This window comes from Schistocerca gregaria, chromosome 1 (assembly GCF_023897955.1).
Source record: "Schistocerca gregaria isolate iqSchGreg1 chromosome 1, iqSchGreg1.2, whole genome shotgun sequence".
Taxonomy (NCBI): Eukaryota; Metazoa; Arthropoda; class Insecta; order Orthoptera; family Acrididae; genus Schistocerca; species Schistocerca gregaria.
The window spans coordinates 412,833,905-412,851,537 of record NC_064920.1 but is presented as its reverse complement, the minus strand read 5'-3'; the positions used below and the strand labels follow the sequence as shown (position 1 = coordinate 412,851,537).

Below are 17,633 nucleotides of genomic sequence, written 5' to 3'. Positions count from 1 at the left end.
TAAGACGACTTAAGCTGAGTTCCCTGTTTGAAGGCACAGGAAATGTTTTCCACACCTGTTTTATTTGTCCATGCTATACCTATATAAAAAGTAATTATCAATTGAAACATTTTATCAATGAAAGCGAAGTTCACATACCAGTGAAAACCTGTCTTTATTACTTCAGGGTGAGATTCACAGCACGAAATTTTCATATAGTTATTACTGTAGGTCATTTACCCACATTTATGTTTGATTAAAGATTTTATTCAATATTGGTAGAGATCAGAAGAGATATTATAGAGCATTATATTTCATATTTTGTACATATCAGATCTCATCACTCAAACTTAATACCCTGAGCAAGAGGCAGTTGCTTGCTGTGGTTAATAGTCACCGTAGCACGTCTCATATATTGTTTCCAGGAATCAGAACCAGATTCGCGGCCACCACCAGTGTGCTTCTCCCCACCAAATGCTCCTCCAATTTCAGCTCCACTTGTTGGTATATTCACATTCACGATCCCACAGTCAGAGCCTTTTGGACCAAGCCACTGGAAGAAAAAAAATTCTTTGGCCTAGGTACTTATTACATAATGGAAATAATTCTTGTGTGTTTAAGAAGAATTAAAGATGATATTAAAATATCTCACCAACTTGAAATAGGCCAGATCTTCTGCAATAGGCACAGGTGGTAAAGGTATCCTAGTAGAGAAGAAATTTGGAAAACTGGCTTGGTTGTTACTGTTTAAGTTAGAGAACTTTGCTGCTTCTGTGATAATGATTGTAGGACGACTGTAGTATATTAGGCTGATATGTCAAGTAGTATTTCCTTTGTATCATTTTCAGCAATTGTGGAACGTAAATTGTTGATAGTGGCAGAGAATTTAGAGTACGTCTTAAAACAGGATTGCTCAGCTGAGGAAGAGTTGTGGTGTAATCGGAAATGATGGACCACTATAGGATTTAGCAAATGCATGGTTGAATTTAGGTGAAGAGAGAAAGGTCATTTGGAAGATTTTGGCATTTCAACTAGTCTGATTCTTGTTAAATGGAATGCCTAAGAGAAGCTGTTGATTGATAGGTGGTAGTTGAGAGTGATATTATAATAAAATGTGGCAGAGATCAATGCATGAAATTCAAAACTACACCCATTTCAGAAAGTAAGAACAAATCTTCCTCATAAAATCAATGCCCAAGTCAGCTTATTGGCTCAGACTTGGCAAAGCGGAATGGAGAAATAATCTTATAAAATTTTTAAAACAAGTTACATGCCATATTTCACCAGAATTGGTATACTTACCTTTGAGAAAACAGTTTCCATGCTTGATGTGAAAATGCTGGATGATAAACCTTGCTTAACTTCATTATTCCATCTTATTGCCTCATCAACATTTGCAGTTTTCAGGACATAGACAATTGGTGCAAATGTTTCCTTGTGCACTACACTGGCGTCATGTGGCAATCCTGTTATGATCGTTGGTTCAACATAAAATCCTGGCCCATCCAAAACCTGTAATCCAGTCACTTTGTTGTAATTTTTTGAAAGCCTGCCTAGTTATCAGATGAAATGCCAATCATCTAAAAATATATAGCCTAATGGTAGCTGCATTTTCAACCATAGTTAGTTAGTTAGTTAGTTAAATGTTCCATAGATCATTTGAATGATTGTTTCAGCAAAATTATGTGGAATGAGTCAGTTTATGGGTATGTGCATGTGATTAGTGTTAACATTAACCCAAATATTTTTTCAGACATACCCATACAACTACACTTCAGAACTATGGATTTTTTTATGGGCTAGAATAAAAATTAGTACATGGAATAGATGATGTTGTTTAGGAGAACAACTTACTTTGCTACCTGTCAGACAAGTTGTTAGTGGGCAAATGACAAAAAATTTTTATTGCTGTGTAATGAGCTCCTTTCAGAGTTACTGACAACTTCAGTAGCGAGTAATACAGGTCTTTTTCTCCTCTAGTTTTGTATCTATTAACATCACTGTTCTCAAATTGTGATGGATTGTGTATAACAAATTTTGTTAGCAAATGTACATATTGTGATGGTGCAGTTAAAATGCCTTACTCCTTCAAGAGATACCTATGTGTCAACTCCGGTGTACAACCACATATTTTTACTGCTTGCTTTTGTGCAATCTATTCTTTCTTTCTAAAAGATGGATTACCTGAGCAAATTATTCCACAGTGGAAATATTGAGTGGAAATATGCAAAATATCTAAGGAGGTTGATTTGTTCGTTTCCAGAATTAGCAGTTAAACAAAGAGAAGAAAGTAGCTATACATATTTTTTTTTTTTTTTTTTTTTTTTTTAGCAGCTCATAATATGCTTCTTCCAGATCAAGATTTTTTCCCCCTGCCATTGTGGGAGGGGTGGTTGGTGCTTATTATGCATTTTCTTACAATTGCAATTTTGTTCAGGGTTATTGTCAAATAATTGTCTAGTGCTCACTCTGAAGGAGTAAACTTTATGGTTTGGTTCTATTTTTAATTCAGGTCTGTTTGATTTTACTAGTTTGATTATTACTCTGTTCTACATCTAATTTTATAATATTTGTTCCAATTTTATTTGTGTTAACTTATTTCAGTATTACTTTTGCCATTGAGTCTTGGGACACTTTAGCAGTCAGCCTTGGCATTGACTGGTCAGGTCAGGGTAGGCATCTTGCTGCCAGTAATGTGCATAACATCTGTCATCATTTGTTTTGGTTATTCTCATCTGCTTTGATGGGTCACAGTGATGGTGATGGTGATGAAATGGTAAGGACAACACAAACACCTAGTCCCCGTGCTGAGAAAATTCCCAACATGGCTGGGAATCGAACCTGGGATCCCCTGATCCAGAGGCAGCAATGCTAGCCACTAGACCATAAGCAGTAGACTATGGTGGTGAAGGAGAGTGAAATTTATTAATAGATTGTCCATTTTTTCGTTTATGTCTTTGTAATTGTCCTTTGTGATGTGTGCTATTACCGGGAGGGGTATATGTATTCGTATTTTGATTTGGTTGTGAGTTGTGGTCTTGCCATTCTTATCTGCACAATGTTTGGCAAGTCTAGTTTTCGTGGGAAAGACCTTCACTATTGTGTCCAAGGTATTCTTAGTATGCTTCATAGCAGCCACTTTTCTGTTGAATAATATTTTCTAGTGCACGTCTTGTCATGTCAGCTAGTGGCGTTGCTGCATATTCTCTTACCGGTCTTATATAGGCCTTTGAGTGTCAATGGCTGTGGTCGTGCTGTACCCATGGAAGCGTCCTTGTACTAGTCTGATTAGTTTTAGTCTTTTGTGGATTTTGTCTATGTTGTGCTTAACTTCAGTCTTCTAGTTTAGTTATTTATCTAGGTGGATTCCTAAGTATGAGGTTCATTCAAATGAAACCTGGTCAGTGCGTCTACCTTGGCATTACCACGTAAGGTGGCACCACGTAACTGAAGGTATGGTGGCGCCATCTATTGGTAGAGACACTGATGTGTGCACACAGTTTGATATTGCATAGCACCAGTGTGGTGTCACGCCAAAGAGAAGATGGTCACACAAGTTATCATCCACTGCTGAACATGCAAACAAGTAAGAAGGAACTACAAGGAGTGATTCGATTTTTGGAGGCAGAGGGAGTTGGAGGCCATGAAATGTATCAACAGATGAAGGCTATGTATGGTGAGTACAGTCTGAGTCGTTAAAGTGTTGTGGAATGGCGCAAACGATTCCTTGAGGGGCGCAAGTCACTGGAAGACGATGCTCGTCCTGGACTGGCTTGTTGTGTCGTCACACAATGCTTTAGTCTTGAACAACCGCAGGATCACCGTGGATGAGATCCATCAGTTACTGAGTATTAGTGTGGGCACTGCCCACACCATAATGCAGCAACACTTGAACTTTAGAAAAATCTGTGTGCAGTGGGTTCCCCATCAATGGACTTCCAAACAGTGCAATACTCAAATGGCACTGTCTTCGAATTGTCTGCAATGTTATTATGAGGGGGAATATGACTTTCTGTCACATGTTGTCACAGATGACAAAACTTGGTGTCGCCATTTTGAACTGGAAAAAAAGGATCAGAGCAAGCATTAGAAACATGAAACTTCACAGCATCCAAAGAAATCAAAGATCATGCACACCAGTTCTGGTAAGGTCATGATGTCCTTCCTTTTTTACCACAAGGGCCCACTGCTTGTTGAGTTTTTGGAATGGGGAACCACCATCAATGCCTAGCGTTAACAAGCCACTTTACACAACCTTAGACAAGCCATCAAGTCGAAACGCCGAGGCATGTTGTCCAATGGTTTTATTCTCCTGCGAGATAATGCCCGCCCCTGCGAGATAATGCACACGCAAACAAGGCCAATGCCGTGAAGACGACATTGCAGCAGTTTCGGTGGGAAGCACTGGAACATCCACCATACAGTCCCAACCTTTCACCGTGTAACTTTCGTGTGTTTGGACCTCTAAAACAAGCTATTCGCGGACATTGATTCGCAACGGACGATGAAGTGTGTGACTGGGTCCAGGCCTGGATCCGACAGCAGTCTACTAGCTTCTTCAAGGACGGAATCGACCAGGGATAAATGTGCTAACAGTTTTGGCAGTTATTTTTGAGAACGTGTACTGTGTATAACTATGTTTTTGAGTTAACAAAATCCTTACTGTTACTTCATACTAGTGACCAGGTTTCATTTGAGTACCCCTTATATTTTGTTGTGTCAGAGGGTGAGTCTGGTTCCCATAGGTGGAAGTTGAGTTGTTATTAATCTTGTTATCATTTGCAGCTTAGATTTGTGTGTGAGATGAGTATGGTCTGAGTCTTATCTGGGTTAGGTCTTATTGGCCATTGTTTCATCCATGTTTCCTGTTGGAAGTATGTATCGGTTTGTCACTGCATTATTGTGGTTAATTGTACTGAGCACCATTAGGCTGTGTTGCCAGTACACATGGATAGATTTTTATTTGGTCTGGCTGTAGTTGGAATGTCTGTGTTGTGTTGGATGTAGCACGGAAGATGAGGACAACCCCTCGTAAGTTTTTGTGTGTAAATTCCCAAAAAATGTTGAGCGATCTACCCTTTTTATTGACACCCATTAATGTGCTACATCAGTTGTTCGTATGACTATTTGTTGCACAGAACTGAATACAGTGGTTTTTTCCAAAATAAGCAAGTTTGTTTTTAAAAAACCATTTAATTCTTTGAAAACTTCATTAACAATCTTTTCTGTTGCTTGCTCTCTAACGGGATTCATTATAACACTAATAATGTCTGCAAAAAGTGCCATTTCTGCTTGGTGGTTGTTAAGTGGAAGATCATTCACATATATGAGCAGTAGGAGTGGACTCAAAGTTGAACCCCTGTGGGACTCCCTTTGTGGCTTCTCCCCAGTCATTAAAATTTTCTCTTTCCATCATTATTTGAGCGGATTTCTATCATTGATGAACTGATGATTGGTAGAATGTTCTGAGAGAGAGAAATGTGGATTGATAAGTGTCATTCACAAAGATATCCACTCCATCTTCAGCCCTGTTCCACTGAAGTCATCTTTCTGATGAGAGTTGTGTTCTCTGAGCACAGTGGTATCACTGTATTTAAAATGTGTTTCCTCTAGACACAGATAGGGAGTCTCTTCAATGACAAAGAGTTTCAGCTCCACCACATGTGTTCTGAACCCATTCGTGGTCTGTTGAAGCACAGGAGCCATTTATCTGGGAGTTTTATATTTACCCCTTGCCCTTTTGCATGTAGGAGAATCCACTTCACTAGGAGGAAAACTGAGTGGACTCGAGAGTTCACTGAAGCAGAGATTTAAGTCCATTCAGAGTCATCATCCTCTGAATGAATGTTTCTGGATCTGATGTTCCACCTGTTTCCATTCTGCCTTCTTGACAGTAAAATTTACCTTAGTCTTCACCCTCACATTAAATGACTGCAAGGTAGGCTGTGCGAACCCAATGTGCAACACTTGCCGTGCCAAAGTGGCATCAACAGCAGGAGCAGAAGCAATGCCCTCTATTGGATTTTGCATGGAAGTGACAACCATTCCATCTAAACTGTCACTGCCACAGATGTACTTGCAAGAGCATTCCTTGGTATCAAGGTCCGTCTACATGTATATCTACATCTACATTCTGCAAATCACACAAGTGCCTGGCAGAGGATTCATCGAACCATCTTCCCAATAATACTCTATTATTCCAATCTCAAACAGCATGCAGAAAAAAACAAAAACCTATATCTTTCCATGCAAGCTCTGATCTCCATATAAGCTCTGATCTCCATATTTTATTGTGATGATAATTTCTCCCTATGTAGATTGGCATCATCAAAATATTTTTCTTTCAGAGGGGTAAGCTGATGATTGAAATTTTATGAGAAGATTCCCCTGCAACAAGAAACACCTTTGTTTTAGTGATGTCCACCCTAAATCCTGTATCAAGTCAGTGACACTCTCTCCCCTACTTCTTGATAATACAAAACGTGCTGCTCTTTTGTGAACTTTCTCAATGTACTCCATTAATACTATCTGGTAAGGATTCCACACAGTGCAGCAGTACTTTGATAGCGGATGGACAAGCACAGTGCAGGCAGTATCTTTAGTAGAACTGTTGCGTCTTCTAAGTGTTGTGTCAATAAATCACAGTCTTTGGTTTGCCTTCCTCACAACATTTTTTATGCATTATTTTCAATTTAATTTGTTCGTAATTATAATTCCTAAGTATTTAGAAATTCTTCCAATCCATTTGTGGCATACAGCAAACCAGAGCTTAACAGTATTGGTTAAAAACAGTGTTGGTTGCAATTTTATTTTTTTTATTTTTCAACGACACATTTTGCCTTATTTAGGCTTCTTCAGGTTATCTTTTCAAGATGGACGCGAGAGACACCAAGATTTGCACAACGCGTTTGCTTTCACAGGAGCGAGTAACAGAATAAAATGGGGGCTCAGGTAGTAAGCTAAGTATTTAGTCCATAGGTGATGTCTGGGTGGAAATACTTGTGGTCACAAGTTTCTTTGTGAGTACAGCAAATGAAGTGGAAAAGTATGTGGGCCGAAGGGATTTGTACATCATCTTCGCTTCAGTGTAAGGCACATGCTTAGTCATCTTTCACTCCTGGATTTTCTTTTCTTCCTTCAACACCATAGACACTCAGCTCTAAACTGGATGTGGACCTAAACAATCTACACCAAAGTCAGGGCAGGTACACACAGTTCCATCAATGTGAGTGGCTCTACTACATGTACCATACATAGCTCATCCATTACACCCTAGAGAAGTGTGCCAGAATTTCTAGCACATGAAGCACCTTCTAGGGTTAGAGAGTTATGGTCTGACTTTCAATCTTAAAAATCCAGTTTTAATGTAATCTGGGTAAACCAGCAAACCAAGTGTTGTTGTAAATTAGTCAGATTTTTCCAGTTTCCACCCACATGATAGTCAGCTCATGCTTCCTCCAGCTCGGAAGTTTCCGTATGTATGATGTCACTGCATGTGACCAATCCTTGACTAGTTAGGGGTATGGAGCAGTCCAACTACAATAGGATAATCACCCAAAAATTTGGGCCTCAGTAGGTTGTTAACTTGCTGTGAAGTTGCCATTTCAACAAGCTGTTTAATATATTTGGGGATTCCAGTCAAACCATTAAGGCCTTTTTGGATATAGAAGAGCAATACCTTCTCAAATGTACTGATACAATGCCTGAACTTTAGATGAAGACTGGTCAGGAGGGCTATTCTCCTATCCTCCCTTTGAAGGATGGGTGTTAATACTACCCAACAGACCACCTGAACCACCAGAAGCAAGTGTGTGAGAAGTCATGGATGCCGTAGTGATAGCATGAGCAGCTAGGGAAACAAACAGTCCTTGGAGACAGATCCCTGCTTGTCTGAGTAAGCCCCAGGTTCCCCATAGGTTGCCTATTATTTAACTGTTCTACCTCAACAGCTATTCATCTCATTGGTGCACACCACACCTTAAGATTGAGGATTTTTTGGAGAGGTTTGCACCATCCTTATAAGATCCCAGGCCCCCATGATGCACGTTCCACCACTGGATGTTGAAGCCTACCCAGAGATTATTCTGACAGAGGACTATTGGCACTTACCATTTCCTAGCTCAGGAACCTGGGGTCACCTAGTCCATACTCAGCAAACGAATGCTAAGCTGGGGGGGGGGGGGGGGTCGTTGTATTTCTATTGTAGGGTGCTAGAGCAAAGCCAAGTCAGGCAAACTAAATTAAAAAAGTCACACATTGAAATGTCATGTATCAGCCCAAATAAAGCTCTGTAATTGCATTTCCATTAGGCCTACACAACAGGTGTTTTGGTTTCAGAATTACAATTTTGTTTTTGTATATTATAGTAAAGTGGCTTGTTTGTTGGCTGAATAAATCTAACAATGTAGGTTCACAGTCAAATTCTTGATCAATTCCAGGACTTTTTCTGTCACTTATCAGTTCTTCTTCTAAATCAGGCAACAACTCATATTTGTGAAAGTACTAGGTTGCATCATGGTTAGGAGTCCACCTGAACGGTAGGAACCCCTATAATTGGGTAGATAGATCATAGGAAGGCAAGGACATACCATTTCCAGTAGGACTATGCCTAGAAAAGTACTTTGATTTTCTAACCCTCTATCAGATTGGAAACAGCTTTACTTACCTACCACATTATATTTTCACTCTTATAACTGCAACTAAGTTACTAATAGAATATACCCAGAGAGTGATCTGTGTTAATGTTACAAACTTCCAGGGATGATGGAGAGGAATAAATACATCAATTTGAGATAAGGGTCCGTAGTCCAGAAATGACCGAGTCAAAAGTTATAAGCGAAAATCATTCTGATATCTATGGCGATGGAATACATGTACCGGTACTGTTGTTGCTTAGGTTGTAGGGTAGACAACTTTCTGAGGTGATAGTATGGACCAAAACAAAAAAGTCTAGTAAATATGGGCTCTAAAATGCATACCTTAAGAGCTGTGAGCGCTTCTTCATCTTTGATTCTGTGAAACAAATACCTTCTTCTGAAGACTCTTTGCTTTTCATGTTTTAGGAGTCCCAGGAATGACCACATCCAAATGAGCAGAGCACATCAATCAACTGTCAACCTTGGGGTGTCCGGTACCCACTTGCTCTATATTTCTGTATAATGACTCCAGGCATCTGAGTATTCAACATAACCCCTCTTTCCAACATTCCACCTGATTCAATCTCTGTTAGCCTACTTCTATAATCTTTGCTCCCTTCATCCTCAGAGAAGTTTGGTCTGCCATAATCTGAATTGTAAGTAACCATTCACACAACTATTTCCTCATGTCTTTGATGAAGAGGGGATCTTTTGTTGAGAAAAACAAAAATACTTTCCTTCTATATTCTTGTGGCTATTGGTTTTAGTGAAAGATGTGCTTTCTGAAGGTAATTACAGTACTATAGTGTGTATAGTCTGCTAAAGCTTCTTTCAGCATTTGCTACTGGAGATACATTGTTAACAACTTGCTTGTAAAGCTTACCTGAAAAATTTCGCTGTCCTTTTTCGTAGCATTTGTACTTTTATTGTTACAACTGTGTCTTTTGTCATTAATCCCAGTTTTAATCTGAACATCCCCATGTTCCATTCCCTCCAAACAATTGTAGTATTGTTTCTTAGTGACCTGTGTTCACTTATAAGTAAATCTGTGAAATGCTGTTGGAAATATTCCACAGGAATTTTTGTCTTACATACAGCTTCTGAAAGCAATTAGAAGGTATTATTTGCTGCAAAAACACTTACATTTCCACCAAATTCAATAGTACCACCAGCAGCCAGTGCTTCTTTAATAGTATTCTGGAATGCAGATACAGACTGCGAACTGTGTAGTGGTCCATACAGAACACCCTCCTGCAGAGGGTCTCCCATCCTTTTAATAATTTGAGCATAGGCTTTTTTCAGTGGTTCAAGTACCTTTTCATAAATCTGAAATAAAAGTAAAATATTTGAAGCAAATAGTTCAAAACATACAAATAAAATTTATCTGTATAGAACTTCCAAAATTTATTAGCTGATCACAAGCTTATGCTGGGCTCTAACATGTTGCCTACAAGGTATATATGGTGTTTGTGTGTGATATCAACTGTTTCTGTTCACATTCTCCCTTGAATGTCATGAATGATTGTTATTGCCTTATCACTTAAATTTTGCATAATCTCTGTAACACCATTCTCTTCATTCCATTTTTATTTCTTATCCTTCTCCTTCTTCCCTCTCTTCATTATTTCTACAATCTCTTCTGTAGACTGTGTTCCATCAGCTCCTGCCTGTGTCAACCTTTCATTTTTCTTCACTTACTTGTTTACTTTTTTCCATGTTTTCATTCTTTGGTTCTTATTCTGTCTTTACATTTATTTCTACTAGAAATTAAAACAGAAAACGAACTGTGCTTGTAGGCAATTGAGATTAATTTAGCGAGTGACCTTGTGAACAGGGATGGAGGTTTTTGCTTAAACTCAGCCTGGAATCCTGCTATCTCCCTTGTCAAAAAACATAGGGACAGAGTTAATGTGTGTGTGTGTGTGTGTGTGTGTGTGTGTGTGTGTGTGTGTGTGTGTGTGTATTTTTTTTTTCTGACTTACTCTGAGAACCGAGGTTTTAAATTTGCCTGTACTTCGCTTGTCTGTTGCAGTTTGCTACTTGAAAATGGCGGGGTGTACTCCCGCTGAAATATCAGCAGTCACTGTAAATTTTACCTGGCTGATTCCCATAAGTTGTTTGAATGTCAAAAAAATTCCTTTTCATGTATTCATGAAAACACCTTTGAAATTGTGGAACAGTCATACAAAGATCCAAGACAGTTTCTGCACACTGAGCACAGCCACTTCATGTGTCTACAACTGTATTTTGTAAATGTCTCTATGACAACACCTTTCGATAGCCCTGTAGAAGGCTATTGTTTATGCCTACATCTGATTGTGCTTCAGAGTTGAAAGCTGTAAAAAGCACTGAAAGGTGTCAGAGATTTTAAGTTGAGGAGTGTCTTACTAGTAAAGAATACATTTTTTGAAACTTCATGCATTATAAGACATTTTTTCATACATCTAATTGTTTATGACTTCATATCTCCTGAACTATGACAGTAGGTGGTTCTTACCACCAAAGTGAATGTTACCTTACAGTAAGGGATATACATACCAAGGTTGGTTGAAATCGGTCCAGTGGTTTAGGAGGAGATGTGGAACATACACAAACGTACGTACGTACTTACTTACTTACATTTTTATAATATGTATGGATTTTTCTTTGTTACATACTCATCTCGTCACAATGTACTGCAGCTTTAGCTTCACTCTGCATATTGTCTGTCTTCATTAACTGCTACAGTTTTTTGGTGAACCATATGCCTCATAGCATAGGATGGCCAGTATAATTCATGGAATTCAAATACTGATTCCATTATACATGTCCAGTCGCATTAATGTGACCATCGCCTCTGTTTGATGTCAGTGCCCAGTAACCACTCACAGACGCAGGTGGTAGCACTACCAGTGGATGGTATATAAAGCATGGTGGGGGGACACGAAAACAGTACATTGTCGTAATGTGGAAACAAAGCAATTTCTCTTCTACCCAAAAGGCATGATCATTGGCCTTTGGCCAAAGGTGCAAGCACTTCTGAAATGCCTAAGTTTGTAAACTGTCTGCAAGCCGCTGTTTTTAAAGTATACTGTGCATAGGAAAACGGCACTATCCAAAACTAGCAGTGAGGGAACTGTGGTGCACCAATGGCCAGAGGTGATGGGTCAACAGCAGTTGCAGGGATGTTTATGATCGAATAGGCATGCAGCAGTTAAAAAGCTGACTGCCAGATGAATCAAGGGGCTACCAGAGCAGTGTCTCCTCAACAACCATTCCGTGATTATAGTTGCATATGGGCCTCCACAGCAGCCGCTGTGTTCATGCGCCCATCCTGAGTGCTGTTCATAGGCAACAAAGGCTGGAATTTGCACACCAGTACCACAATTGGACATCCACTGAGTGGAAAATGGTGGTCTTTTCAGCTAAATATTTTATACTCCACCGGACAAGTGTGTACGGCATGAAACATCTGAAAGCAAACACGCTGTAAGAATCATTGAAAGGGTCCTTACCAGAGGAGGGAGCACCATGATCTGGGGAATGTTTTTTGGCATTCTCTGGGTGATCTTGTCATTTTGGAAAGCACAATGGGTCAACAAAGTATGCATTTAAAATTGGCAACTGTGTCCACCCTACATGCAATTTTATTTCCTTGGCACGATGGCATCTACCAACAGGGCAATGCAACATGTCATACAGCTTGCAGTGCATGTGCATGGCCACAAAGCTCTCCAGATCTAAACCCAATCAAGAATCATTGGGACCACCTCAATCGGGCTGTTTGTGCCATGGATCCTTAACTGATAAACCTAGTCCAGCTGGCCACAGTACTGGAATTGGCATGGCTCCACATCCCTTCAACTTCCAGAATCTCGTTGACTCTCTTCCTACATGTCTCGCAGTGGTTCGTTGCTGCGGCCAAAGTACTGTGACTACATTTCATTTCACTTACAGTTCTAACATGTATTACTATAAACACTCTTGCAGTGACCTTTGCTGTAATTGAGCTTATCTACTGACTTAATTAGACAGTACTGTGCAATTGCTGCTGCTGGATTTTGACTGTCTGACCGGTCAAGTATCAGGCAGTGTCGGAAGCATGTCATGCTACTCTCAGTACTGTAATTTCACCTTCCCAAGTCTGTCTGTTTATACTACTTGATTCACAGTGTTTGTATTCAATAAATGTCTGCCTGCTGCATGCTCAACATTGACAAGAAGTTGGAGTATACTTTTCTTGCAAACAGTTCAAGTATGAAATGGTTACAGTGCTACCAAACTCTCAGGAACAGTTAGAGCAGCAGTTCGGGTAACAGCCCAATGGCATTCTCTTTTGACTGTGAGCTACCTCCAGCATTATTTGTTCTGTTTGCTTTTCCTAAATTGTCTCATGCATCATGGGAAGTTTCGTGTTATCTTCATTACACCTCTTGTTGCAGTTGCTACAAACTGTGATATGTAACTAGTATTTGCCATAACCCCGTGCCTATTTGTGATGGGGGCCTATTTGTGATGGAAATTCACTGCTGCAATTAGCTCACTGCAAGTATATGAAGATTCCAGGACCACTAAAAAAAACACACTCTGTTGTTGACTCTTATCCCATATCATGACCAGATGATAAAAAAGCAGCTGGCAAACATTTTTTTAAGATAGACTCTGATGAAGCATATAAACAAATCATGGTCATCAATATTCCTTTTGGGCTTTATCAGTGCAAGAGGCTCTCATTAAGACTGACAACACATTTGCAGTTTCGTAAAAGTTCTTGGAACACCTCTTTCACGATATACCTCTCTTTGCAAACTACCTTAATGATAGAATTGACACTGTGATCGAACAACAGAACTACTTGAACAATGTTCTGTTATTTCCTTACATCACTATATTACAGGTTGTATGTAACTTAAATAAGCTTAACTCTTTGAATTAGGATAGATTGCTACTCACCACATAAAGGAGGCACCGAGTAGCAGGTATGCACATTTAAAAGTAGACTAAGCTGGTTGGACATAGCCCTTCTTCAGATGCAGTTTAGTTTACTATTCTATGGGCCTGTCTGCCACTCAGCACTTTCTGTATTTGGTGCCATGAGGCCGGCAGCAGTCAATGTGTTAAACAAGTATACATTTTTCCAAGAGTAGGTCAAATATTGGGGCCAGATTCTCACTGATCGTCAATATCACCCACAGACTTCTATGTGGCAACCATTAACTCACTCACAAAGTTAATCAATTAGAAGCTTTCCTAGCAAAGTTATTATTACGCAAAAATTCATTCCCAAAGCTGTCTACTTCATGTTTGCATTGAACTGGCCCCATTGTAAACATGTTCAGTATCAATGGTCTTTTGACTGCAACAAGACATTTCACCCATTAATACAAAAGCTACATTCAGCTTCCTTAAGTGGCCTACATTTTATGAAATACTTCTTTTTCATCCAGCAGCAAATGATCATCAGCAGGGCATTGGCATTGTGTTGACATACAGAGTGCTCATTTCTACTGAGTAACCTATTGTGTAGAATTCAAGAAGCTTGAATTAGACCCAAACCAATTACTCGTGAGTTGGAAAAGGGGCTTTTGCAATCAGTTATCTGTTTCAAAAAATTCCACTTATTTTTATATGGTATGTAGCTCCATGTGACTGGAATACTCTCTTTCAAATTCTGAAGGTGGCAGGGGTAAAATACAGGGAGCGAAAGGCTATTTACAATTTATACAGAAACCAGATGGCAGTTATAAGAGTCGAGGGGTATGAAAGGGAAGCAGTGGTCGGGAAGGGAGTAAGACAGGGTTGTAGCCTCTCTCTGATGTTATTCAATCTGTATATTGAGCAAGCAGTAAAGGAAACGAAAGAAAAATTCGGAGTAGGTATTAAAATCCACAGAGAAGAAATAAAAACTTTGAGATTCGCCGATGACATTGTAATTCTGTCAGAGACAGCAAAGGACTCGGAAGAGCAGTTGAATGGAATGGACAGTGTCTTGAAAGGAGGATATAAGATGAACATCAACAACAGCAAAATGAGGATAATGGAATGTAGTCGAATTAAATCGGGTGATGCTGAGGGAATTAGATTAGGAAATGAGACACTTAAAGTAGTAAAGGAGTTTTGCTTTTTGGGAAGCAAAATAACTGATGATGGTCGAAGTACAGAGGATATAAAATGCAGACAGGCAATGGCAAGGAAAGTGTTTTTGAAGAAGAGAAATTTGTTAACATAGAGTATAGATTTACGTGTCAGGAAGACATTTCTGAAAGTATTTGTATGGAGCGTAGCCATGTATGGAAGTGAAACATGGACGACACATAGTTTGGACAAGAAGAGAATAGAAGCTTTCGAAATGTGGTGCTACAGAAGAATGCTGAAGATTAGATGGGTAGATCACATAACTAATGAGGAGGTGTTGAATAGGATTGGGGAGAAGAGAAGTTTGTGGCACAATTTGACCAGAAGAAGGGATCGTTTGGTAGGACATGTTCTGAGGCATCAAGGGTTCACCAATTTGGTATTGGAGGGCAGTGTGGAGGGTAAAAATCGTAGAGGGAGACCAAGAGATGAATAGACTAAGCAGATTCAGAAGGATGTAGGTTACATTAGGTATTGGGAGATGAAGAAGCTAGCACAGGACAGAGTAGCATGGAGAGCTGCATCAAACCAGTCTCAGGACTGAAGACCGCAACAACAACATGTAGCTCCATTTAATAACAGATCATAAGCAACAAATGGTGACTTTTGGACTACAAAAGTCATTCTAACTTTATGGTGCAGCACTGGACATTTTCCTTGAGCTCTTTTAACTACAAAACTGCAAAACCTGTCAGATTCAGACTGTGTTCCAGACCAGAACTTGAACCCAAAACCTTGCTTTTCGTGGCCAGTGCTCTTACTGACAGAGCTGTGCAGGCACAACTTAAGGCCTCTCCTCACAGCTTCAATTCTGCCCATACCTCGCCATTTATCTTCAAATCATCATAAAAGCTCTTCTGCATCCCTTATTGGACTAGAGCCTAAATAAAATAACTTTTTGATGGACAGATGCCAATGGCAGAGGTGATGTAGCTGGCTAGAATACAGCACACCACATACTCACAGAATGATTTTAAATTGCTCTGCTTTGCTCTCCCCCTCCAATCCAACCTCTCATCCAATAAGACTCTGTATTGTGGTGTAACTTGTTGATTCTGTTGAAAAACATGTTCCACTTCTAACCACCCAGGCTGACAAAAGATGTCTGTGGAAACCAGAAACGTTGTTTTGGTAGTTTTGAAGTGTGGAACCACTGTGCACTCTGTTTGTCATATGTAAAGATGGATGTAAAAGACATTGGCTCTGAACATCAGCAAGGTGTGATGGCAAGTGAGCATATCTACCTGCTAGGGAGTGCCGTTTATGCTTTGGTATTGCAGCTAGACAGTGCCTTGGAAGTCAAGAACAATGGGTGCAGACGATAATGTTAATGCCATAACAGTTGAAGAATGTGCATGAGAATTGTCAGTCTGAATGTCAGATCAGTAAATCGGTACATGTTTTGATCTAATCAGCCAGGTGACCAGATTGTGTATGGAGTGGAACCCATCAAACCAGTACTAAACTTGTCCCACTGCAGTATGCACCTACAAAACAAGCAACACTGTGAGCATGTGGAGCCCAAGAAAGAGCTGAAGTTGGCTGATGTCTGGCTTCACCATCCAGTTCACTGAAATGAGCATCACAAAGTCTTTTTTACTCAAGCGTAGCCTTCTGAAAAAGGGATATTATAGAGAAATGGTGTAGCTACAGTGTAACAGCTGTTTCTGGAATGAGTTTCTCACTTTACGATGAAGTGAGGCGTTGTGGATTCCATTACTGGTGATTCACTGCTGGTACAAGGTTGAACAGAGAAGGAGTCAAAAGATTTGATTTCTCTGCTATTCCACATCCAGCACAATGGTTTAGCAGAGCACCTAGTCCACACTAGAGATTTGGATGACCAAGGAATTCAGCAAAACTTCAACAGAGGCCACACTTATACTCACCTTGATGCATATATGGCCAGGCCACAACTATGCTATGTCTCCTTCTCATACTCACCTTGCACAGGCATCTGATACCATGCATGGCAACTGTAATAACTAAAAATGACACTTTCAGGTACCACTCCAATCAGTTTTGCCCACTGTGCCACATCCATCAATCACACAGTCTTTCCAACAGGTGGCTGTACCCACACCAAGGGATATCCCAGCCAACAATCCAGTATGACATTTAACATTTACTATCTCCACAGCTATGTCCAAGAAGAGCACTTCAGAGTATGTGTCACTGCAATACTGTCCCTCAGCTGTTGTCATTGTACTTGTGTGTGCCAATACTTTGTTATGAAATGTCAGATGCATTACAACCAGGCCCTTCAACCCCTCATGCCACTTGTGCTCAAGACTTGGCTAGGCAGGTGGAAGATTTCTCAGATACCAGTTTCCTCCACTGAGTGAGTTGATGCAGTAGTTAAAAAGTGGGGATATGCTGTGGGTTCAGGAGGGAAAAGGTTATTTACAACTAGTAAAGAAACCAGACTGCAGTTACAAGAGTCGAAGACATGAAAGGGAGTGGTTGAGAAGGGAATGAGAGTAATGTTAGTGAATATGTGCACTGAGAAAGCAATAAACAAAACAAAGGACAAATTTCGAAAATTAATAGCTCAGGGAGAAGAAATAAAAGCTTTGATTTTTACTGATGACTTTGTGATTCTGTCAGAGGCAACAAAGAACTTGGAATGACAGTTGAATAAAATGAATCATGCCTTGAAAAAGGTTACAAGATGAACATCACAAAAATAAAACAAAGGTAATGGAATGGAGTTGAATGAAATTAGGCAATGATGAGGAAATTAGGTTAGGATGTGAGACCCTAAAAGTGATACATAAATTTTGCAATTTGGACAGTAAAATAACTAACGATGACTGAAGTAGAGAGGATATAAAATATAGAATGGCTAGAGCATGATAAGTGTTTCTGAAAAGAGGAATTTTTTAAAATCTTATATACATTAAG

The 17,633-nt window shown here is 39.7% G+C and overlaps 1 protein-coding gene across 1 annotated transcript in view; it reads right to left on the bottom strand.

Annotated features, from left to right (window-relative positions):
• Positions 1-135: 135 nt before the first annotated feature.
• The window catches only part of LOC126350022 (alpha-aminoadipic semialdehyde dehydrogenase-like), a 59,399-nt gene continuing 41,901 nt past the window's right edge, over positions 136-17,633 (bottom strand). Inside the window, exons 6-8 of the mRNA XM_050002479.1 lie at positions 9,759-9,941; positions 1,282-1,491; positions 136-532 (exon numbers count right to left, since the gene is read on the bottom strand). Coding sequence (XP_049858436.1) covers positions 320-532; positions 1,282-1,491; positions 9,759-9,941 — 606 coding nt within the window. The 3' untranslated portion in view covers positions 136-319. The remainder of the gene's footprint in view (positions 533-1,281; positions 1,492-9,758; positions 9,942-17,633) is intronic.